This window comes from Mobula hypostoma, chromosome 6 (genome assembly GCF_963921235.1).
Source record: "Mobula hypostoma chromosome 6, sMobHyp1.1, whole genome shotgun sequence".
Classification (NCBI taxonomy): domain Eukaryota; kingdom Metazoa; phylum Chordata; class Chondrichthyes; order Myliobatiformes; family Myliobatidae; genus Mobula; species Mobula hypostoma.
Window position 1 is genome coordinate 102,230,354 of NC_086102.1, and position 26,259 is coordinate 102,256,612.

Sequence of the window (26,259 nt, forward strand, 5' to 3'; positions counted from 1 at the left end):
GGAACTCCGAGGGTCTGGTGCCTCTGGTTGAAGTGGCGGGGGTGGGGGGGGGGTGGTTTGGCTGGAGCAGATAATCAGGTCAAGACCCCGCATTGGAAATGAGGGTGGAGAGAGGTGACGGTAAATGTAGAGAGGAGAGGGAGGGTTTGGGGTAGGAGCTAGTAGGTGATTGGTGGATTGAGGAGAGGGTAAAGATTGATGGGCAGAAAAGGAGACAGAGGTAGGTGGATGACAGATGGAGGTAGGCAAAGGGGCAAATGGAATGAAGCAACACAAAATATAGAGGAACTCAGCGGGTCATGCAGCATCTACGTAGGGAACTTTCCTTCACCAGTCCTGACACAGGGTCTCGGCCTGAAATGCCAACAGTTTATTCCCCTCTATGGATGCTGCCTGACTTGGTGAGTTCCTCCAGCATTTTGTGTGTGTTGCTCTGGATTTCCAGCATCTGCAGAATCTCTTGTTTATGATTTGCCTCACAGATCTCCATTATATTTTCTCCTTCCCACATTAAAATGGTAGGTAGAAAACTTTGTCACATGGTGTGAGCAGAATTATCTGCAGCTTAATGTGAAAAAGACTAAGGACTAAAGTGGTAGACTCGAGGAGAGCTAAGGTACCGGTGACCCCTGTTTCCATCCAGGGGGTCAGTGTGGACATGGGGGAGGATTACAAATACCTGGGGATACAAATTGACAATAAACTGGACTGATCAAAGAACACTGAGGCTGTCTACAAGAAGGGTCAGAGCCGTCTCTATTTCCTGAGGAGACTGAAGTCCTTTAACATCTGCCGAACGATGCTGAGGATGTTCTATGAGTCTGTGGTGGCCAGTGCGATCATGTTTCTGTTGTGTGCTGGGGCAGCAGACACCAACAGAATCAACAAACTCATCCGTAAGGCCAGTGATGTTGTGGGGATGGAACTGGACTCTCTCATGGTGGTGTCTGAAAAGAGGATGCTGTCCAAGTTGCATGCCATCTTGGACAATGTCTCCCATCCACTACATAAAGACTTAAATACTTAAAGAGGGGTAACTTTGAAGGTATGAGACGTGAATTAGCTAAGATAGACTGGCAAATGACACTTAAAGGATTGACGGTGGATATGCAATGGCAAGCATTTAAAGGTTGCATGGATGAACTACAACAATTGTTCATCCCAGTTTGGCAAAAGAATAAATCAGGGAAGGTAGTGCACCCGTGGCTGACAAGAGAAATTAGGGATAGTATCGATTCCAAAGAAGTAGCATACAAATTAGCCAGAGAAAGTGGCTCACCTGAGGACTGGGAGAAATTCAGAGTTCAGCAGAGGAGGACAAAGGGCTTAATTAGGAAGGGGAAAAAAGATGAGAGAAAACTGGCAGGGAACATAAAAACGGACTGTAAAAGCTTTTATAGATATGTAAAAAGGAAAAGACTGGTAAAGACAAATGTAGGTCCCCTGCAGACAGAAGCAGGTGAATTGATTATGGGGAGCAAGGACATGGCAGACCAATTGAATAATTACTTTGGTTCTGTCTTCACTAAGGAGGACATAAATAATCTTCCAGAAATAGTAAGGGACAGAGGGTCCAGTGAGATGGAGGAACTGAGTGAAATACATGTTAGTAGGGAAGTGGTGTTAGGTAAATTGAAGGGATTGAAGGCAGATAAATCCCCAGGGCCAGATGGTCTGCATCCTAGAGTGCTTAAGGAAGTAGCCCAAGAAATTGTGGATGCATTAGTGATAATTTTTCAAAACTCGTTAGATTCTGGACTCGTTCCTGAGGATTAGAGGGTGGCTAATGTAACCCCACTTTTTAAAAAAGGAGGGAGAGAGAAACCGGGGAATTATAGACCGGTTAGCCTAACGTCGGTGGTGGGGAAACTGCTGGAGTCAGTTATCAAGGATGTGATAACACCACATTTGGAAAGCGGTGAAATGATCGGACAAAGTCAGCATGGATTTGTGAAAGGAAAATCATGTCTGACGAATCTCATAGAATTTTTTGAGGATGTAACTAGTAGAGTGGATAGGGGAGAACCAGTGGATGTGGTATATTTGGATTTTCAAAAGGCTTTTGACAAGGTCCCACACAGGAGATTAGTGTGCAAACTTAAAGCACACGGTATTGGGGGTAAGGTATTGGTGTGGGTGGAGAATTGGTTAGCAGACAGGAAGCAAAGAGTGGGAATAAACGGGACCTTTTCAGAATGGCAGGGGGTGACTAGTGGGGTACCGCAAGGCTCAGTGCTGGGACCCCAGTTGTTTACAATATATATTAATGACTTGGATGAGGGAATTAAATGCAGCATCTCCAAGTTTGCGGATGACACGAAGCTGGGTGGCAGTGTTAGCAGTGAGGAGGATGCAGGGTGACTTGGATAGGTTGGGTGAGTGGGAAAACTCATGGCAGATGCAATTTAATGTGGATAAATGTGAAGTTATCCACTTTGGTGGCAAAAACAGGAAAACAGATTATTATCTGAATGGTGGCCGATTAGGAAAAGGGGAGGTGCAACGAGACCTGGGTGTCATTATACACCAGTCATTGAAAGTGGGCATGCAGGTACAGCAGGCGGTGAAAAAGGCAAATGGTATGCTGGCATTTATAGCGAGAGGATTCGAGTACAGGAGCAGGGAGGTACTACTGCAGTTGTACAAGGCCATGGTGAGACCACACCTGGAGTATTGTGTGCAGTTTTGGTCCCCTAATCTGAGGAAAGACATCTTTGCCATACAGGGAATACAAAGAAGGTTCACCAGATTGATTCCTGGGATGGCAGGACTTTCATATGAAGAAAGACTGGATGAACTGGGCTTGTACTCGTTGGAATTTAGAAGATTGAGGGGGTATCTGATTGAAACGTATAAGATCCTAAAGGGATTGGACAGGCTAGATGCAGGAAGATTGTTCCCGATGTTGGGGAAGTCCAGAACGAGGGGTCACAGTTTGAGGATAGAGGGGAAGCCTTTTAGGACCGAGATTAGGAAAAACTTCTTCACACAGAGAGTGGTGAATCCGTGGAATTCTCTGCCACAGGAAACAGTTGAGGCCAGTTCATTGGCTATGTTTAAGAGGGAGTTAGATATGGCCCTTGTGGCTACGGGGGTCAGGGGGTATGGAGGGAAGGCTGGGGCGGGGTTCTGAGTTGGATGATCAGCCATGATCATAATAAATGGTGGTGCAGGCTCGAAGGGCCGAATGGCCTACTCCTGCACCTATTTTCTATGTTTCTATAACGTATTGGGTGGGCACAGGAGTACATTCAGCCAGAGACTCATTCCTCCGAGATGCAGCACAGAGCGTCAAAGGAAGTCATTCCTGCCTGTGGCCATCGAACTTTACAACTTCTCCCTTGGAGGGTCAGACACTCTGAGCCGGTAGGCTGGTCCTGGACTTATTTCCTGGCATAATTTACATATTACTATTTAATTATCTATGGTTTTATTGCTACTTAATTATTTATGGTGTAACTGTAATGAAAACTAATTTCTCTCAGGATCAATAAAGTATGACTATGACTATGACTGCAACGATGCACTCTAATATTTGACATTTCCACCCATCCCAACAGCAAGCTGGAGCAGCAGTCTGCTGCAGGGACTCAGTGGGTCATGCATGCTGTGGTGGTAAAGGTATTGTCAATGCTTTCATAAAGCAGTGAATTAGTTTATCAATGTCACATTAAATTCTGTCCTTTTGCACAGTTTCAAGCTGAAACCTCTACAGAAAGATTAAATAAAGAAAGGTTAGCTTTATTTGTCACACGTGCATTGAAACATTGTCATTGTGGCTATCCCTCGAGGTCGAGGATGATGGTCTTCGTTCTGTTGGTCTACTTATGGGCTCTCAAGCGGCTTATGAGTCCAATCTTGGCTTTGGAAGTTCTTCCACATCCAGGAAGCAATGTGATATGATGCAATGTGTCATATGCATCAAATCAAATCAGTAAGAATTGTGCTGGAGAGCCTGACAAGTGTCACCACACTTCCTGTGCCAATCTGAAACCTCAATTGAAAGACTAAGTAAAGATTAGCTTTATTCGTCACATGCACGTTGCTTTGTTTACAAATTAAATCAGCAAGAGTTTTGCTGGGCTTCTAGCTCCAAGATGCCAGTCACCCTCACCAGTAAATCTTTGAAATGTGGGAGGAAACCAGAGCTTCCACAGAAAACTCAGGCAGTTGAAAGGAGAACTTACAAACAACGGCAGGATTTGAACAGCTTGCTGGCACTGTACAGTGATACGCTGACCGCTACCACCTCCCCCAATCCACACAGATGTGTCTTGACCTGCTGATTTTCTCCAGCACAGACTTACTGTTGCTTCCTCCCTGCAGTGACTGTTTTAAGGACGAGGGGCAAAGATGGGAGAAAGATACAATTTGATGCAAAGAGGAATTTCTTTTATACCAGTTACCTGGAACTCTGGAAATAAACACTCAGGGATTTCCAAAGGGAACTGATCAGGTATTTTATTTTTTTTTAGGGATACAGCATGGTCCTTCCAACCCAATGAGCTCACACCACCCAGTTACACCTGTGTGACCAATTAACAAAAACCTTTTGGATGTGGGAGGAAATGGGAGCACCCAGACAAAACCCACGCCGTCACGGGGAGAGCATATAAACAACTTATAGGCAGTGGCCGGAATTGATCCAGGTCACCAGCATTGAGGATGAGAGGGAAAGAGCAACAACAGGACTGAATAGCTTGTTCCACAACTTGGGCATGGAGTGAGTTCATGACCTCTTTCTGTGCACTAAAGATCTTATGAAAGGGCAGGAGGTCATTACACGCTCTCAATATTACTCACTGTAATTCTTTTCTCTTTTTGTATTTGTACAATTTGTGGTCTTTTGCACAATGGTTGCTTTTCCATCTTTGTGTGTATTTTTACATTGATTCTGCCGTATTTCTTTGTTCTACTGTGAATGCCCACAAGAAAATGAACCTCTGGGTCATATAGAATGAGATATACCTACTTTGATAATTAACTTACTTTGAAATCTTAGAATCTTTGATTAGAGCTTACAGGGACAGTGACCAAAGATGACGTTTTACTCTGTGACTCTTCTTCGACGGGTTAAAATTATTCTCAGCTCAGCCAGTTCACCAGAAGGTGACTCATAACACTGGCCAATCGCTGATCTATGGAACGGGTTAAGTTAAACAAAGCTGAACTAAATAAAGTCTTACACCATGCCTCATATGGATAAGTTGCCTTGCAAACCATGAGCATTATGAAGCAAATCCATCCACAGCACTTATCAATGGTTTCTGAGGGGGTCCGGTTTATGTCACACAGATCAGTGACCTTTAACCTTTGCTGTCCACTACTTCCGGTCCACAAATTTGAGGTGTATGGGTTTGCTAGGAGACAGTAAGCCACGGGTCTTGGCTAGGACAGTGCCTGTGTTGGGAGCCACTTGGATCTCAAATGTTTGCAGGAGCTGAAAAGATAAAGTTTGAATAGATTCAGATTAACAGTAACAAAATACAGTTACGTCGTGCCTTTATCAGTCATAAAGCACTGCAGTATAGAAATAGGTCCATCTGGTCTATGCCAAGCTGTTATTCTACCTGCACCTGGACGTAGCCTCCATTCCCCTCCTATCAACATACCTACCCAAACTTCTTAAATGCTGAAATTGAACTGGCATCCACTATCAGCTTCTTTCATATTCTCACTACCCTCTGAGTGAAGAAGATCCCTCATGTTCCCCTTATATATTTCACCTTCCACCTTTAACTCATGACCTCTAGTTTCCAGTTTCAGTCAACCTCAGTGGTAAAGCCAGCCTGAATAAGACCTATCCATACCCCTCTTAACTTTGCATACCTCAAATTTCTTTCGCCAGAGGGTGGTGAATCTGTGCAATTCATTGCCATAGATGGCTGTGGAGGACAAGTCAGTGGGCATATTTAAAGCAGAAGTTGATATGGTCTTGATGTATCAGGGTGTCAAAGGTTATGGGGAGAAGTCATGGCAGTGTGCCTCAGGGATCTGTACTGGGTCCAATGTTGTTTGTCATATATATTAATGATCTGGATGATGGGGTGGTAAATTGGATTAGTAAGTATGCAGATGATACTCAGATACATGGCATTGTGGATAATGAAGTAGGTTTTCAAAGCTTGCAGAGAGATTTAGGCCAGTTAGAAGAGTGGGCTGAAATATGGCAGATGGAGTTTAATGCTGAAAAATGTGAGCTGCTACATTTTGGTAGGACTAATCAAAATAGGACATACATGGTAAATGGTGGGGCATTGAAGAATGCAGTAGAACAGAGGGATCTTGGAATAATGGTGCATAGTTCCCTGAAGGTGGAATCTCATGTGGATAGGGTGGTGAAGAAAGCTTTTGGCATGCTGACCATTATTAATCAGAGTATTGAGTATAGGAGTTGGGATGTAATGTTGAAATTGTATAAGGCATTGGTGAGGCCAAATTTGGATTATTGTGTACAGTCCTGGTCACCGAATTATAGGAAAGATGTCAATAAAATTGAGAGAGTACAGAGGAGATTTACTAGAATGTTACCTGGGTTTCATCTCCTAAGTTACAGAGGAAGGTTGAACAAGTTAGGTCTTTATTGTTTGGAGCGTAGAAGGTTGCGGGGGGACTTGATAGAGGTGTTTAAAATTATGAGGGGGATAGATAGAGTTGATGTGGATGGGCTTTTTCCATTGAGAATGGGGGAGATTCAAACAAGAGGACATGATTTGAGAGTTAAAGGGCAAAAGTTTAGGGGTAACATGAGGGGGAACTTCTTTACTCAGAGAGTGGTAGCTGTGTGGAACGAGCTTCCAGCAGAAGTGGTTGAGGCAGGTTCGATGTTGTCATTTAAAATTAAATTGGATAGATATATGGACAGGAAAGGAATGGAGGGTTATGGGCTGAGTGCAGTTCGGTGGGACTAGGTGAGAGTAAGAGTTCGGCATGGACTAGAAAGGCCGAGATGGCCTGTTTCCGTGCTGTAATTGTTATATGGTTATATATGGTTAAGTCAGGAGAATGGGGCTGAGAGGGATCATAAATCAGCCATGATAGAATGGCATAGCAAACTTGATGGGCTGAATGGCCTGATTCTGCTCCCCTGTCTTATGGTCTAAATATTTTTTACCTTTCACCCCTTTACCTATGATCTGCAGTTCTCATCTTGCCCAACCTCAGTGGAAAAAGCCTGCTTGTATTTGCCCTATCCATACACCTCATAATCTGTGCATCTCCACTAAATCTCCCCTTTTCTCTTACACTCCACTGAGTAAAGTTCAAACTGACTCAACCTTTCCATATGACGTTAAAATATTAAGGTGTGCTAGGCTTCATTAATAGGGGGATTGAGTTCAAGAGTAGAAAGGTCATGTTGCAACTCTACAAATCTCTGGTGAGACCACAGTTGTGTTCAGTTCTGGTCACTTCATCATAGGAAGGATGTGGAAGCTATGGAGAGGATGCAGAGATTTATCAGGATGTTGCCTGGATTGGAAGACAAGTCTTATGAGGCAAGGTTAGCAGAACTGGGACTTTTCTCTTTGGAGCGTAGAAGGATGAGAGGGGGCTTGATAGAGGTCTACAAGATTATGAGAGGCATAGATAGGGTGGATAGCCAGTATGTTTCCCAGGGCACGAATAGCAAACACCAGAGGGCACATGTACAAAGTTAAGGGAGGGAAGCTTAGGGGAGACATCAGGTTTAAGTTTTTTTACACAGAGGTGTCTGGAATGATTTGCCAGGGATGGTGGTGGAGGCTAAAACATTAGGGGTATTTACGAGCCTCATTGTCAGGCACATGGATGAAAGAAAAATAGACGGTTACCGGGTAGTGTGGGTTTAGTACTTTTTTTTAAGGAATATATGGGTGGGCACAACATCAAGGGCCGAAGGGCCTGCACTTTGCTGTAGTATTCTAGTGTCTGGTGAAAACATTCTGCAGTGCATCAGAAAAGCCGTGAGTGGCACTGAGCCCTGGGTATCCGAGGCAGGCATATGAACAAAGGGAGTGTGCACTCTAGTGAGTTAAGCTTGGCAAAGGAATTCCAGAACTTAGACCTAGGTAGCCAGTGTCATGGGAAACGCAGGGACTGAAGACCAGAGGGCAGAGTTGGAGAAGTGCAGGGATCTTAGTACATGGGGTCCAGAGATTGAATACAAAACTGGCCACATTTTCGAGGACAGGGGATTGTGATGGAGGGGTGTTATTCTGGCTGGAGGTCTATGATCAGGTGGTGTTCTGCTGGGACACCTGTTGTGAATGACATTTGGACAGAAATGTAGATGTGCAGACGCCATGAAAATCTGCAGAGTTGTGGATTATAGAACCAAGAGCATAGAATACAGGTAGCACTGTAGCGCAGTGGATGGGGAAACACTGTTACAGTGTCAGCGACCTGGGCTCCACTCCCACCGCTGCCTGTAAAGAGTTTGTATGCTGTCCCTGTGTCTGCGTGGGTTTCCTCGCACCTCCCAGAGACAGTCGGTTAATTAGTCACGTTGGTGAAACTGGGCCGTGTGAGCCTGGTTCCATGTTGTAGCTCAAAATGCATCGAACAAACATGAGAACAGGACAGTATAGCACACCGCAGGCCCTTCGGCCCACAATACTGTGCTGACCTTTCAACCTACTCTAAGATCAATCTCAACATTCCCTCCTACACAGCCTCCACTTTTCTTTCATCCATGTGCCTATCTAAGAGTTTTTTAAATGACCCTAACATATCTTCCTCTATCACCACTGCTGGTAGTGTGCTCCACACACCCACCACTCCCTGTGTCTAGAGAACTTACCTCTGATATCACCCCCGCCTACACTTTTCTCCAATCACCCTAAAAATATGCCCCTGCTACCTTTATCACATCACCTTACACCCTTCCCTCCAGCAAGAAAAGCTCATACTCGCTTAAGCTATCCTCATAAGATATGCTTCCTAATCTGGGCAGCATCCTGGTAAGCCTCCTCTAAAGGCTGAGCCTGTGGCCTGGTAGCACAGCAGTCAGTGTAATGCTTTACGGTGCACTGTCTGTAAGACCAGAGTTCAATTCTCGCCACTATTTGTAAGAAGTTTGTACTCTCTCTCCATGACCATGTGGGTTTCCTCTGGGTGCTCTGGTTTCCTCTGAAGATGTACAGTCCCATTATGATGAGTGAGCTGTGGGCCTGCTGCACTGGGGACACTTATGGATTGCATCCAGTACATCTTCGTACAATGAGGGTCATTGACACAAATGAGATATTTTACTGTATGTTTCAATATTCCATGTACACGTGACAAATAAAGCTCACCTTTATGATCTTTCTTTAAGGATACAGCAGTGTACAGATCAGTTGGAAACATGGGTGGAGAAATGGCAGATGAGTATAACGTGGGTAAATGTGAGATGCTGTAAGTCAAAGGTGAGAGAAAAGTATTCAGTAAATGCCAGGGCAGTGAGGAACACTGATGTGCAGAGGGAAACTCGAAAACGTTCACTTCTACATTGTACCATAGTGAGCATTCAGACTGGCCGCTGCACCATCTGCTATTGGTGGGGGAGGTGCTACTGCACAGGATCAAAATAAATTGCAGAGAGCTCCATCGTGGGTACTAGCCCCCATAGTATCCAAGACATCTTCAAGGAGCGATGCCTCAGAAAGGTGGCATCCATCACCCAGGACATGCCCTCTTCTCATTGTTACCATCTGGAGCGAGGTACAGGAGCCTGAAGACACACACTCACTGATTCAGAAACAGCCGCTTCCCCTCTGCCATCTGATTTCTGAATGAACATTGAACCCATGAACACTGCCTCACTACTATTTTTTCACTATTTGTGTTTTTGCACTATTTATTTTAATGTAACTTTTAACATACATATATACTTACTATAAATCAGTTCTTCTTTTCTGTATTTCTCATGTATTGATCGTACTGCTGCCACAAATTTAAGTTGCACGACATATGCCAGAGGTATTAAACCTGATTCTGATCTGGGGATGCAAGTCCATTGCTCATTGAAAGCGGTGCACAAAAGCGCAGGAGTACACTGTACTTGTCACATTGGCCAGGGCATTAATGATAAAAGTTGGCCTGTTTTGTAGCAGCTGTATAAAATGTTCGACCCAGGGGCCAATGTCACACCATCCTTCAGGATACTGACATGTTTAACCTCCTGCTTCGGCAGTCTGAAGTACCTACTTGCCTAAAGTAGACTTCAATCATAGCAGCGCCCAAGATGAGAATGTTAACTTTCCTCAGTGACTATTGTCCAAGAGCACTTACATTAACTGTGATGCAGAGCTCACTCACTCACCTCATACTGAACAGATTCTACAACCTATCGACTCACTTTCAAGGACCCTACAACTCATGGTCTCAGTATTATTTATTTATTTATTATCATTATTAGCTTTTTTTATTTGCAGTTTTTCTTTTGCACATTGTCAGTCTTTGTGTATAGTTTCTCACTGACTCTATTGTATTCCTATGTTCTACTGTGAATGCCTGCAAGAAAATGAATCTCCAGGTGGCATATGGTGACATTTAGTACTTTGATAATAACTTTAGCTGGGCTGCATTTCAAGAACTCTCTTGTATTCTGATACAGGAAAGATGTGAAGACATTGCAGAGTGTGCAAAAGAGTCTCAGCATGATGTTCCCAGCTTAGAGAGTGTTAGTTCTAAGGAAAGAAAGAGTTTAGCTTTATTTGTCACATGTACATCGAATCAGAGTGAAATCTGTCCTTTGTATCAACAATGAACAGAGCCCAAATATAAGCTAGGGGCAGCCCACAAGTCTTGCCACACTTCCGGTCAACGTAACGTGAACACAACTCACCATCTTCCGGTAAGATGGCGATGTGCTTGGTCACAGCAGTCTCTCTGGGTTCAACAAAAGGTGCAAATATTTATCTTCAATGTTTTGTTGTGCGATCACAAGACCTTGTTGGACATTGGTAATATAAAATCCTGAAAGTCAGGTTCATTGGTGAGACCGACCGTGGAAAAGCAGCATGGTCTTGGGTTATTGCTGGGATCAAGCCTTCAGGCCTTCAGACAGCCACCCGGGGAGGCAGACTGCCTGTTACACACTGTTACAGCCACCCAGGGAGGTGGCCTGCCTGTTACAGCCACCCAGGGAGGCAGCCTGCCTGTTACACACCGTTACAGCCACCCAGAGAGGTGGCATGCCTGTTACACACTGTTACAGCCACCTAGAGAGGGGGCATGCCTGTTACACACCGTTACAGCCACCTAGAGAGGGGGCATGCCTGTTACACACCGTTACAGCCACCTAGAGAGGAGGCATGCCTGTTACACACTGTTACAGCCACCTAGAGAGGGGGCATGCCTGTTACACACTGTTACAGCCACCTAGAGAGGGGGCATGCCTGTTACACAGTGTTGCAGCCACCCAGGGAGGCGGCCTGCCTGTTACACACCATTACAGCCTGATACAGACACCCAGGAAGGCAGTGTGGGAGAGATTAGAGGCACAGCAGGAGTGCTGGAATCCGTGCTGGGTTGGGCCTGGCTGGGTCCATCCGTGTTGCTCTCCGGTGTTCACCCCTTGCAAGACAAGCTGATTCACCTCTATCTGTTGGTATGGAACTGCTGTGCTTGTTCTTGCAGAAACAAAGATCCAGGACGACATCGATCATCAGGGACTTGTGCAAGTATTTTTTATGACTATATATGCTGTGTGGGACTGTGTGAACGGCACTTTGCATGTAGGCCCCAGAGGAACACAGTTCTGTTTAGCTTTATACATGTGTATGGCTGAATGACAACTGAATTTGAAAGCCACATGGTCACGGGGAGAACCTACAAACTCCTGAAAGACAGTGGCAGGACTGAACTCCAAACACAGGCGTTTAAAGTGACACACTGACTATCATGCTACTGTACTGCCCCAATGGGCACCCAGACACCGACACATCAAGGATAAAGTGGATCAGCTGGACCGTTTTCTCCTAATGCCACAGCTCAGTATGACAAACATCCTGCCGAAGACTATGAGAAATTTCAGAGAGTTTTGAATGTTGTCCAATCTATCACACAAACTGTGTTTCCTTCCACTGACTATCTACACTTCCTGCTGCTCAGGAAAGCAGCCAACATCATCAAGGTCACACCACCCACCCTGGTCAGTTCCCCCAAACTGGACTTTCCCCCACCCTGGTCATTCCCCCACACCCTGGTCATTTCCCCCCACCCTGGCCATTCCCCCCACCACCCTGGTCAGTTCCCTCCACCCACCGGAGCATGAGAGTAGGAACCACGAAGGGACCTCTCAAACACTGGAGAATAGACTCTAACCTGATCTTCCACCCTATCTCCAGGTGCCCCTCGCACTACATTTGTTTGCCTTCGCCCACGATGTTGTGCCAACTCTATTATCTACCTTAAGGTCAATCCATCCTCGGGGCAGCCCGACACAGAACACAGAACATGTGTAGAACAGTACAGGCCCTTCGGTCCACGATGTTGTGCTCTCCTTTTAACCATTCCAAGATCAGTCTAACCTTTCCCACCCATGTAGCCCGCATTTTTCTATCAACTATCATCACATTTAACGGCAATGCAGGCTCAAAGGACCAAATCACCTTCTCCTCTTACCTTGTAGCAATACATGACTGACAAATACGACATTTTGCAATAGAATACATAAAGTACCAAAATTTCAATAATCAATCTATGCTAAATGGTTTTCATTTCCTTTTTCTCAAAGAACATAGGAGAGTGCTGCACAGTCCAGGCCCTTCAGCCTGCGATGTCATGCTGGCCTTTTAACCTACTCCAAGTTCAGTCTAACCCTTCCTTCCCACACAACCCTCCATTTTCTATCACCTCTGTGCCTGTTGAAGGGTCTCTTGTGTATCTGCCTCTCCCACCACCCTTGGCAGCGCTCCACACACCCACCGCTCTGTCAAAGTCACCTCTTGTTGTCCTTCGTTCCAAAGAGAAAAGCCTGAGCTCACTCAACCTGTTGTCATAAGACACGCTCTCTAATCCAGGCATCATCAGTTTACTTTGTACTACCTCAATGTACTTGGATCCTTGTACGGTTCTCAAGCAGACATGAGCTTTTCACTGCATCTTGGTACACGTGGCAAAAAGAACCACCAATGCTGGTATGGGAAGCAAGTGACAGCCCACGTCCGTGATCAGGGAGACCTGTCAGTGACACAGTAACAACCCACGTCCGTGATCAGGGAGACCTGTCAGTGACAGTGACAGCCCACGTCTGTGATCAGGGAGACCTGCCAGTGACAGTGACAGCCCACGTCTGTGATCAGGGAGACCTGTCAGTGACACAGTGACAGCCCACGTCCGTGATCAGGGAGACCTGTCAGTGACAGTGACAGCCCACGTCTGTGATCAGGGAGACCTGTCAGTGACACAGTGACAGCCCACGTCTGTGATCAGGGAGACCTGTCAGTGACACAGTGACAGCCCACGTCCGTGATCAGGGAGACCTGTCAGTGACAGTGACAGCCCACGTCTGTGATCAGGGAGACCTGTCAGTAACACAGTAACAACCCACATCCGCGATCAGGAAGACTGCCAGTGACACAGTGACAGCTCACACCCGTGATCGGGAATACCTGCCAGTGACAACCCACATCTGTGATTGGGAAAACCTGCCAGTGACAGTGACAGCCCACGTCCGTGATCAGGGAGACCTGTCAGTGACACAGTAACAACCCACATCCGCGATCAGGGAGACTGCCAGTGACACAGTAACAACCCACATCCGCGATCAGGGAGACTGCCAGTGACACAGTGACAGTTCACATCCGTGATTGGGAAAACCTGCCAGTGACAGTGACAGCCCAAATCCGTTATCAGGGTGACTTGCCAGTGAAACAGTGACAGCCCAAATCCGTGATCGGGAAAACCTGCCAGTGACAGTGACAGCCCACGTCCGTGATCGGGGAAAACCTGCCAGTGACAGCCCACGTCCATGATCAGGGAGACCTGCCTGTGTAAGTGCAAGCTGGATTTGCAGCTCTGCGATCCTGCGCCCCACGCAGCTCCTCACTCCATAACCGAATGGGATGGCTGCAAAGTTATCCACCCGGTCCGTGTTGGCCTTCCGCAGCCAACGCTGGGGCAGGAACTCTCCCGGACTGTTGAAAACCTCACCATCGTGTGATGTGGAATAGTGGCAGAGAGCAAGCTGGGTCTGTGGGTGCAGAGAGAGAGAGAGAGAGAGAGAGAGGGTGGGGGGGGGGAAATGAGGTCAAGATTCAGGATTTAAATTTATCACAGGTACATCAGATTTACAGAAATGCATCATTTGCGTTAACACAACTGAAAGTGTGCTGTGGGCAGCCTGTAAATGTCGCCCCCTTTTGGTGCTGACATAGCAATGCTCAGCAAAGCAATGCAGAACACAACAAGCAACTGGACAACAGCAAAACAAGTCCCTTACCTCCCCCCCACACTCCCCTATCCATACACACGGACAGTCCCCCGACCCTGGGACAGATCTCCAGACTTTGGGCATTGGGCTTCAACTTCCTCAGTCCACGAATCATCGCAGACTCCTTTCTCATCACTCCCTTGTCAGACTCATTTTATTTATCACGTGCACATTGAAACATTCAGTGAAATGAGTCTTTTGACCAACACATATAGGGATGCACAGCAAGTGTCACCACTCATTTCGGCGCCAACATAGCATGCCCAAATGCTCGGTAGAGCAATACAGAAAGAGCAAACAACAACAGAAAAACAAGTCCCATTCCTGCCAGCCACACCCCGCCTCCCAGCCAGCAGAGAGAATAATCGGTTTTGTTTGGAAAAGTAAATAAAGATCTCACTCCGCTTGGGATGAAATATCCTCCAACAACCATGTCCTCTTGGGTGATTCGACCATTTCCAGGGAGAACAGGAAACATCCTGTTTGGGAGAACAAGAAGGAATTTTATGTTTAAGTCATTTGGGTTTACAATTTAAGATTCCAAGCTAGTCAAAGGTTGACTTAAACTAGGGCCTCTGTTGGATGAGGTACCTGTAGAGCAACCAGATTGTAGGTAAATGGGTAAGTTGGTTTGCGAGTGTTAGATGTACCAACATACAGTGAAAAACTTTTGTTTTACATGCAGTTGATACAAATCATTCCATTAAGGGCATTGGGAGAAACTATGGAATGAAGAGCATAAGACATAGGAACAGAATTAGGCCATTCAGCCCATTGAGTCTTCTCCGCAATTCCATCATGGCTGAGTTATTATCCCTTTCAACCCTATTCTCCTGCCTTCTTCCTGTAACCTTAGACATGCTGATTAATTAAGAACCTATCAACCAATGAAGGTTCATAGTTAGAGAAAGTGCAGATCAAACAGACAGTAAGATGCAAGGCCGTAACAAGGTACATTGTGAGGTGAAGAATCCATTTTATTGTACTAGATACCATTTAGTAGTCTTATAAGAGTAGGTACACGCTGTCCTTCAGCCTGGTGGTAGGAACTTTAAGGATTTTATATCTTCTGCCTAATTGGAGGAGGAGAAGAGAGAATATCCGGGATGGGTAGAGTCTTTGATTATATTGGCTGCTTTCTGAGGCAGTAGGAAGTACAGACATAATCCATGGAGCGAAGTTGCTTTCCGTGATGTGCCGAGCTATGTCTCTAACTCTCTGTAGTTTCTTACAGTCTCCAACAGAGCAACTGCCAGACCAAACCATGATGCATTTGGATAGGATGCTTCCTACTGGTAAGGGTTAAAGGGGACATGTCAAAATTCTTAAGCCTCCTGAGGATGTTGATGTTCGCACTGGTGAACTTTCTTGGTCATGGTTAAACCTGGACAGGCTATTGGCGATGTAAGCTCCTACAACACAGCTCTGTAGAGAATTCTACTCACGGGCCCGTAGAGGATCGCGGACACGGTTCTGTAGAGGATCGCAAACACGGGCCCGTAGAGGATCGCGGACACGGGCCCGTAGAGGATCGCGGACACGGGCCCGTAGAGGATCGCGGACACAGGCCCGTAGAGGATCGCGGACACAGGCCCGTAGAGGATCGCAGACACGGGCCCGTAGAGGATCGCGGACACGGGCCCGTAGAGGATCGCGGACACGGTTCTGTAGAGGATTGCAGACACGGGCCCGTAGAGGATCGCGGACACGGGCCCGTAGAGGATCGCGGACACGGTTCTGTAGAGGATTGCAGACACGGTTCTGTAGAGAATTGCAGACACGGTTCTGTAGAGAATCGTAGACACAGTTCTGTAGAGAATTGTACACATGGCTCTGTAGAGAATCATAGACATGCTTCTGTAGAGAATTGTAGACATGGTTCTGTAGAGAATCGTAAACACGGTTCTGTTTGAGACCACACAAAACAGTAGAGAACTGTAGACACAGTTCAGCATATCATGGAAAGTTCCAATTTAAGATGGCGCTGGTGAAGATCAGCGACTATTTTTCACTGGCAAACAAAGGAAACATCTAAATACTTTCTCAACAACATTTTTTTCTGGTAAAGAATCACTACAAACAATAGCTCTGAGTTTCAATCTATTTAGCACCGGGCTGAATTGGAAAGTTCAGCTACAAGCTGAATTGCTGCAGTGGGGTCCACGTCCCAGAGCATATCGTTGTGACAGAACCCAACGTCTGGTAAACGATTTAAGCACCTCAGCAGATGAGAAGGTCAGGGTGTCAGGGTGGAGATGAGGGACGGTCTGGTTCAGCTCACTGCTCTGCAATGTTTTCTTGGCTCTGCCTGAACTGAGGCTATAGCTTTGTGTCTGTGCACTTCAGTTCTGAACGCTACTTGCTTGCTTTTATTGTTTTTTTCTCTCTGCACATTGGGTGTTTGACAGTTTTGTTTGATGGATTATTTTGGGTTTCTTTTTTTGCGGCTGCCTGTAAGGAGAAGAATCTGAAAGCTGTATAATGTATACATAGTTTGATTATAAATGATCTTTTTGAACCCAGCCTCCACTCCATGGACTCTGCCTCAGGGAAGCAGCCAGCAAGATCAAAGACACCACCCACCACAGACATTCTGACTTCTCCCCCCACCCACCCACTGAAAGATACAAAAGCCTGAAAGCACGTACCCCCAGGCCCAAGGACCGAATCTTCCTCACTGCGCAATCCCTAGCACAGTGAGGCAGGCTCTTGATCTTGTCTACCTGTACAGCCCTTCGTTACACTCTGTGCTGCAGCCTGTTATCATTTCACCTTGCCTTTCCTCAGTGCACCATATCTCAGTACACATGCAATGTGGGGTGAGTTTCTGGCGGGGTGAGAAAGAGAGGGAAGGGGGTTGCATTAGAATGGGAGAAGAGTAGCCAATGCACGTCGGAGAAATGAAACCACTGTGCCACTGACTGGGGTTAGATTCCTGCCGCTGTCTGTAAGGAGGTTGTACGCTCTCCCCGTTACCTCTGGGTGCTCTGGTTTCCTCCCACATTCCTCACACACATAGGTTAGTAAGTTGTGGCAACGCTACATTGGTACCAGAAGCAGGGGCAGCACCTGCGGGCTGTTCCCAGCATGGTCCTTGGACTGTTGACGCAAACCATGCATTTCACCAAGTGTTTTGATGAACATGAGGTAAATAAAGCCAACCTTTAAATTTTACTCAAATGCACATGTTTCTTTGGGTAAAGTAATGACTCTCCCAGTCCCTGCTGAAACAGCTTAATCCCTGCAGCCCCTCCACCACCAGTGAGGAATAAAACCACAAGAAAGGGAGGTTAGAGAGATTGTGACAAGTACATAGAAACAGCGAAACATACAGCGAAATGCATCATGGTCATCGATAACTAACACCATCTGAGGATTACTTTGGGGGCAGCCCGCTGGTGTCGCCAGCATAGCAGGCCCACAGCTAACCCTAATCCCAACCCGTGTTTGTTTAGGAATGTGGGAGGAAACCAGAGCACCCAGAGGAAACCCACTCGGTCATGGGGAGAACATAGAAGTCCTTACAGGCAGCAGCTGGAATTGAATGCTGGTTTGTGATTGCAGGCTGTAAAGAGATAGGTTGACTGCTAAGCTGCCACAAAGTGATGGTTTTACCTCAGTGTTTCCTTAAGGACACAGCGGACCAGAGGCAATTTGGACAGGTCCTGGACTGTTGGAGTCATATCCTGTCCCAGGTTCCGGAGGATTTCTTCAGACACCGATCTCTGGATGGCCGGATAGCTGGCCAGTAAATATGTGCACCACGACAAAGTAAAGGAAGTCTGCAGGGAACAACCACACATCAACAAGACACAAGACAGGACAGAAGTGTTTCTCTCCTTTCTACCTCCATTGGTATGGACGGTAATTAGAGATTTAGAGATAAAGGCCTTTCTGCCCAATGAGCCCCTGCCACCCAAATTGGACTCTTGCGACCAATTAGCCTACCAACTCACAGGTCCTTGGGTTGTGGGAGGAGACCAGAGCACTGGGAAGAAACCCACGTGGCCACATCTCCTTATAAACAGTGGCAGGAATTGAAGCCGGGTCATTGGTGCTATAAGCCATTAAGCCAAATGCTACACCGTGCATGTGACAATATATACCAGGCTCAATGACAATTTCTATCCCACTGTTACCAGACTCTTGTATGATAAGATGCATTCTTGGCCTCACAATCTACTATATTATGATCTTGCACTTTATCATTTACCTGCAGTGCAACTTTTTGATATCTTTTACACTTAATTCTGCAATGTTTTTATTTTGCCTTGCTCTTGCTCAATGTACATGATTTGATCTGTATAGACAGTATGCAAGACCATCTTTGCACTGTACCTTGGCACGTGTGACAATAATAAACTGATTTACCAAGCTGGTTTCCTCCAGTGCTTTAAGGATTAGCTTTATTTGTCACATGCAAAATGTGAACTGCCTCATTTGTGCCAACGCCCAGCGCAGTCCAAATCTGTGTTGCCATGCTTCTGGTGCCAACACAGCATGCCCACAACTTACCAACCATATACCTTTGGAAGATGGGAAGAAACTGGAGCACCTGGAGACATCCCACGTGGTCACTGAGAGAGCACTGTCCTTACAGACAGCGAATGAAACTGAACCCCGATCGTGGCTGCAGTAAAGCGCTATGTTAACCACTACACTAACTGCGCTGGCTTTGTGTGGGTTGCTACTGTGTTACTTTACATCATCACAGTAAGATTTCCTCCTTTGTGTCATTATAAGATTCTGTAAGGTGGCACTTGCTGATGGTAAAAGCAGTTTAGCATTCACTGTATATATTTAGAGACACAGCAGGGAAGAGGCCTTCCTGGCTGAATGAGCCAAGCTGGCCAGCAACCCACTGACTGAACCCTGGCCTAATCACAGGACAACTTATAATGACCAATTGGCCTACTAACTGGTTTGTCTTTGGACTGTGGGAGGAAACCAGAGCACCCAGAGGAAACCCATGCGGTCACCATACAAGCTCCTCACAGACCACACTGGAATTGAACACCTCCAACTGCAATAGCATCATGCTAACCGCTACGCTACCGCAGCACTGTGGATGTAACAGGTGCTACACAAAGCAAGGCCTGCTCAGACTTACTGTATCTACGCCCGCCAGCAGCAGCTCAGTCATGTTGGCGTAGATCTCCTCCAGCGTCATCTCCTGACTGACCAGTAGCTGGGTCAGCAGTCCACCCTGGACCTCCTCTCCCTGTTTCAGCTCTCGTGCAATCTCAGCCAGCTTTCTATTAACGTGGATCTCACCTGGTTAGATGTGACGGGGAGGTTGGAAAAGAGGCAGTCAACATAAGACCATAAAACATAGGAGCAGAATTAGGCCACTCGGCCCATCGAGTCTGCTCGCCATTCCATCATGTTTGTTTTTATTATCCCTCTCAACTCCAAACTCCTGCCTTCACACTGTAACCTTTGAACCCCCACTAATAAAGAAGATATCAATCTCCACTTTAAGTATACCCAATAACTTGACGTTCACCGCTCGTTGTGGCAATGAATTCCTCTGGCTAAAAAAAATTCCTCCTCATCTCTGTTTTAAAGGGTCATCCTTCTACTCTGAGGCTGTGCCCTCTGGTCCTGGACTTCCCCACTATAGGAAACATCCTCTGCATGTTTACTCTATCTCGGCCTTTCAATATGCAGTAAGTTTCAATGAGATCCCCCCATCATTTTTCTAAATTCCAGCAAGTACAGGCCCACAGCCATCTAATCCTTGCCGTGTCTTCACCATCCCCTCTGACCTACCCCTCTTTGAAGCTCTGTTTTGGCCTCAGCAAGTGTTTTACCTTTGTCTCCCTTTGGCCGTACCTCAGCGAGTTCTAGGCCTGCCACAACGCTGAGGTCATCTTCTGTCACCTCTGTCTCCGAGCCCACTTCTTTGGCAAGAATTCCACACACTATGCTGATGACCCCTTCTCTCATCTTGAATCCTCCTCCTCTTCTTGAACACACTGCCCAGGTTCTCTGCCTGCTGTGTATCTTTTCACCTCAAATTACCGACAAGACATCAACCAACCTCAGCACCCCTCTCTCCTCCCCGAACCTTACTCCCTCTGAACGTACTGCCCTCCACTCTCTCTGCACCAATCCCAACTTCACAGTCAAACTCACAGACAAAGAGGGTGCTGGAGTAAAGAGTGGACACTTCAGGACTGGAAAGGAAGGGGGAAGATGGCAGAATGAAAAGGTGGGGGGAGGGGAGGTGATAGATGGGTGGGAAAGGTCAGGGGCTGGAGAGGAAGGAATCTGATAGGAGAGGAGAGTGGACAATAGGAGGAGGGGACCCATGGGGAAGTAATAGGGAGGTGAGAAGGTAGGCAGTTGGGTTGGCACGGCAGTGTAGTGGTCAGTTCCTGCCACTGTCTGTCAGGAGTTTGTATGTTCTCCCCACGACCACATGGGTTTCCTCCAGGAGCTGCGGTTTCCTCCCACAGTCCAAAGACATACTGGTTGGTAGGTTAATTGGTCATTGTAAACTGTCCTGTGAATGTGTTAGGATTAAATTGGGGGAGAGTTGGGTGGCTCGGCTCAAAGGCTCAAAGGGCCCCTTCTGCTGTATCACCATTGGAAGAGGTGATAGGTGAGAGTGGGGATTGGAGGAAGCATGGGGGGTGGGGGAACAGACAGACTGTAAGGTGTTGTTCCTTCACCCTGGGCCAGCGTGTCAGAACAGGAATGGGAACTGGAATGGAAGTGTTTGGCCAGAGGGAAGCTCTGCTTGTGGCAGATGGTTAAACTGGACCCTAATCTACAACGGGTCTCACTAATATGGATGAAGACACATCAGGAGGCAACACCTCACCTGTGAATCTATTGTGTCCAGTGCAGCCTCCTCTACATTGGTGAGACCTGTCGTAATTCAGAGGACCGCTTCGTCGAACACCTCCATGCTATCTGCCAAAATCAGAACTTCCCAGTGGCCAATCATTTTAATTCCTATTCCTATTCCCATTCCGACATATCAGTCCACGGCCTCCCCTTGTGACATGATGAAGCCACCCTCAAGGTGGAGGAGCAACACCTCATATTCCATCTGGGTAGCCTCCAACCTGATGGCAAAAAATCCCTCCCCTCCCCTCTTCTTTTATTCCCTACTCTGGTCTTTAACCTCTTCTCACCTGCCTATCACATCCACGTGGGTCCCCTCCTCTTTCCCTTTCTCCTATTGTCCACTCTTCTCTCCTATTAGATTCCTTCCTCTCCAGCCCTTTACCTTTCCCACCCACCCGACTGTAGCTATCACCCCCCAGCTAGCCTCCTTTCCCTCTCCTATTTTTTTGTTCCGGCATCTTTCCCCTTCTTTCTTATCCTGAAGAAGGGTCTTGGCCCGAAACATTGACTGTTTATTCATGTCCATAGATGCTGCCTGACCTGCTCAGTTCCTCCAGCATTTTGAGTGAAATATGCAAGACAAGCTTTTCACTGTATCGCAGAACGCAGGAATCATAAACCAATTCCAATTCAGACCCAATAGGAAAGGAGGACTGCTGATGTTACTTTCCAAACCATGAAGGCATGGGACTTGGAGTGAAATCTTTGGGCAGTTGTGTTCCCATGGATCTATAAACCTCTGGAACATTAAAGAGCCTCATGGACAGGAGAGTAGGGCAATGAGTCCAAAAGTTTGCCCCTTCTTGTTTGGACAATTCGGAATCGGAATTGAGTTCATCATCACTGACATATATTGTGTAATTGGTTGCTTTGCAGTAACAGTACAGAGCAAGACATAAAAATTACCATAAGCCACAAAATAAACAAACAAACAAACAAATAAATAAATAGTGCAAAGGACTAATAGTGGGGTAGTGTTCATGGACCATGATGAAATCTGCTGGCGAAGGAGAAGAGCAGCTCTTAACACTGAGTGTGCATCCTCAGGCTCCTGTACCTCCTTCCTGAGGGCAGTAATGAGAAGAGGGCATGTCCTGGATAGCGAGGGTCCTTCATAATGAATGCCACCTTCTTGAGGCACTGCCTCTGTATTCCGTCTCATGCTAACCACAAATTAATACAACCTCCAGCTTTCCAGAGTAGATCCAATTCTTGGTGCTTTCTTCCACACCCCAACAAAAAATATCTCTCCCCACCATTGAGGACAGCCTGCAAGATGCAGTGTCTCAGGAAGGCAACATCCATCATCAGGAACCCCCACCATGTGGGCCATGCCCTCTTCTCGATGCCACCATTGGGCAGGGGGTACTGGGGCATGAAGACCCACATCTCGAGGTTCAACAGCAGCTTCTTCCCCACCACCATCAGGTTCTGGAAGTGACCTGAAAAACTTTAGACTGTATTTCTCCCAACTTCCGCTAATGTCATAAGTTTAATTTGTCATAAGGTGTATAAGATGATGAGAGGCATTGATTGTGTGCATAGTCAGAGGCTTTTCCCCAGGCTGGAATAGCTAACACGAGGAGGCACAATTTTGAGGTGCTTGAGAGTAGGTACAGATGAGATGTCAGGGGTAAGTTTTTTTAAATGCAGAGAGTGGTGAGTGCGTGGAATGGGCTGATGACGATACTGGTGGAGGCAGACTTAAGAGACTTTTGGATAGGTACATGGAGCCCAGTAAAATAGAGGGCTATGGGTAATTACCCTATAGGTAATTCCTAAAGTACATGTTCAGCAAAGCATTGTGGGCTGAAAGACCTGTATTGTGCTGTAGGTTTTCTATGTTCTATAAGTTATGTATCATTTATGGTCATATAAGCTTATGCAATTTATGTTTGACCTGTTTGTAATGCTGCTGCAGAAAACATTTTTCCCAGCATTTATACCCTACACAATGGGAAAACATCGGGAACAGACGTTGAGGGAGGAAAACAAGCCACACATTCACAAGGACACGATGCTAACTGAATCAGGAAAAAAGATACACGTTTATAAGGACATAATAAGGACATAATAAGGACTTAGGAAAAGGGGAGGTGCAACGAGACCTGGGTGTCATTATACACCAGTCATTGAAAGTGGGCATGCAGGTACAGCAGGCGGTGAAAAAGGCGAATGGTATGCTGGCATTTATAGCGAGAGGATTCGAGTACAGGAGCAGGGAGGTACTACTGCAGTTGTACAAGGCCTTGGTGAGACCACACCTGGAGTATTGTGTGCAGTTTTGGTCCCCTAATCTGAGGAAAGACATCTTTGCCATAGAGGGAGTACAAAGAAGGTTCACCAGATTGATTCCTGGGATGGCGGGACTCTCATATGAAGAAAGACTGGATGAATTGGGCTTGTACTCGTTGGAATTTAGAAGATTGAGGGGGGATCTGATTGAAACGTATAAGATCCTAAAGGGATTGGACAGGCTAGATGCAGGAAGATTGTTCCCGATGTTGGGGAAGTCCAGAACGAGGGGTCACAGTTTGGGAATAGAGGGGAAGCCTTTTAGGACCGAGATTAGGAAAAACTTCTTCACACAGAGAGTGGTGAATCTGTGGAATTCTCTGCCACAGGAAACAGTTGAGGCCAGTTCATTGGCTATATTTAAGAGGGAGTTAGATATGGCCCTTGTGGCTACGGGGGTCAGGGGGTATGGAGGGAAGGCTGGGGCGGGGTTCTGAGTTGGATGATCAGCCATGATCATAATAAATGGCGGTGCAGGCTCGAAGGGCTGAATGGCCTACTCCTGCACCTATTTTCTATGTCTTTCTATGTCTATAATGCTAACTGAATCGGAAAACAACCACACGTTCACAAGGACACGACGCTTACTGAATCGGAAAAGTCCATCCCAGGACCGACAGAACTCATTCCAAGGCTTTGGGAAGAGAGGGCGGAGCCACTTGGGAATGGCCCCTGCATACATGGTGGTCTTAAACATGCTGAACATGAGCTCTAGAGATTCCATGTACTGCTTGGTCTCCTGGCAGATCTCGTTCTCTAGACAGCCGAGGCGAGCTTCGAAAAGGATGGTGGCAACACCTGCAGGTGAAGAGGACAATATTGTTATCAGCAGCACACAGATGGGAAGCGACAGCCACCATCACAGTCAGCCACGTGGTGTAAAGCCAGGAGGTGGGTCACTCACACTGGCATCCTCACAGTCATAGAGCACCACAGCACAGAAACAGGCACTATCTCCTGTCTAGTCGGTTTCCAACCTCGTCCCATCCTTCTGCAGATAACCCAGACCACAGCCCACCATAGCCCTCCCACCCATGTACATATCCAAACTTCTCTTCCGTGTGGCAACAAAGCCCACATCTCATTCCTAGCGGGAAGCTTTGTTAATTCTGCATGGGATTGGGGCGGGGGGGGGGGTGGCGTTGTTAAGCTAGAGCTGCAGGAGATGGGAACCAGAGTGCCAGAACAGATAGTGGAGAAAAACGTTGGTAAGTCCTCAGACAAAGGTAGGAATCAAAAGGTTGAGCATAGTGCAGCTAGTATCCCGAGCTGCCTGTATTCCAACGCAAGAAGTATCATAGGAAAGGCAGATGAGCTCAGGGCATGGATCCACACATGGAATTACTATATTGTAGCCGTTGGTGAGACTTGGATGCAAGAGGGTCAGGACTGGCAGCTCAATGTTCTGGGGTTTCCATTGTTTTAGATGTGACAGAGCGGGAGGGATTAATAATAATTCAATAATATTAAGTACTTTATTGATCCAAGTGGAAAATTCTTTTGTACCCGCAGTAACATTTAAAAACACTTAGCAGTGTGTAGACTTAACTAATAAAGTACAGAATAATAGCTGTGTGGAACGAGCTTCCAGCAGAAGTGGTTGAGGCAGGTTCGATGTTGTCGTTTAAAGTTAAATTGGATAGATATATGGACAGGAAAGGAATGGAGGGTTATGGGCTGAGTGCAGGTTGGTGGGACTAGGTGAAGGTAAGAGTTCAGCATGGACTAGAAGGGCCGAGATGGCCTGTTTCCAAGCTGTAATTGTTATATGGTTATAATAAAATACACAATAATAATCTACCAACGTGCAATAATAATATACAAAATAATAAAACAGAATATGGTACTATGATGTGTGTTCTCCTGTTGCACAGAGATGAACTGTTGTATATGCTCATTGCATTTGGTCAGAAAGATTTTCTGTAACGATCCTTGTGACAGCGGAGGAGGGGCGGCTGTGTAGTTCTCTGTCTGAGATGGTGGTGAGTGACACTGGTCCTCCACAAGCGACTGTCCTGTCTCTGTTTCTGTTCACACTGAACACCTCAGACTTTCAGTACAAATCTGAGTCTTCTCACTTGCAGAAGTTCTCTGATGACTCTGAGGTGGTTAGGTGTGTCAGAAATCAGATACCAGAGTTATGATGGGGGGTGTTATTGGGCAGGGAAAACATCAAGGCAGTGCTCAGTCAGGGCAGGCTGGAGAACTCTTCTAGTGAGGCTTTATGTATGGAACTGAGGAATAAGAAAGGTATGACCACGTTAATGGCTATATTATAGACCACGGGATTAAGACGAACAAATTTATCATGAGATCGCAGACTGTTGTAAGAAACATAAGGTTGTGATAGCAGGTGATTTTAACTTTCTACATATTGACTGGGACTCCCATACTGTCAAAGGACGAGATGGGATAGAGTTTGTCAAATGTGTTCAGGAAAGTTTCCTTAATCAGTATGTAGAAGCCTCAAGGACAGAGTGTGCAATATTTGATCTGCTCTTAGGGAATGAGACAGGGTAGGTGGCAGAAGTTTGTGTAGGGAAATGCTTTACATGTCATGATCACAATGCTGTTAGTTTCAAAGTAAATATGCATAAAGATAGGTCTGGTCTGTGAGTTGAGATTCTAAATTGGAGAAAGGACAATTTTAATGGTATCAGAAATGATCTAGCAAGAGTGGATTGGGGCAGGTTGTTTTCTGGCGGTGT

At 46.3% G+C, this 26,259-nt stretch overlaps 1 protein-coding gene across 1 annotated transcript in view; it reads right to left on the reverse strand.

Moving 5' to 3' along the window:
- Positions 1-4,469: 4,469 nt before the first annotated feature.
- Positions 4,470-26,259, reverse strand: part of LOC134348735 (cytochrome P450 27C1) — a 54,289-nt gene continuing 32,499 nt past the window's right edge. The window contains exons 5-10 of the mRNA XM_063052538.1: positions 24,140-24,349; positions 19,509-19,672; positions 18,014-18,180; positions 14,799-14,877; positions 13,955-14,158; positions 4,470-5,440 (exon numbers count right to left, since the gene is read on the reverse strand). Coding sequence (XP_062908608.1) covers positions 5,324-5,440; positions 13,955-14,158; positions 14,799-14,877; positions 18,014-18,180; positions 19,509-19,672; positions 24,140-24,349 — 941 coding nt within the window. The 3' untranslated portion in view covers positions 4,470-5,323. The remainder of the gene's footprint in view (positions 5,441-13,954; positions 14,159-14,798; positions 14,878-18,013; positions 18,181-19,508; positions 19,673-24,139; positions 24,350-26,259) is intronic.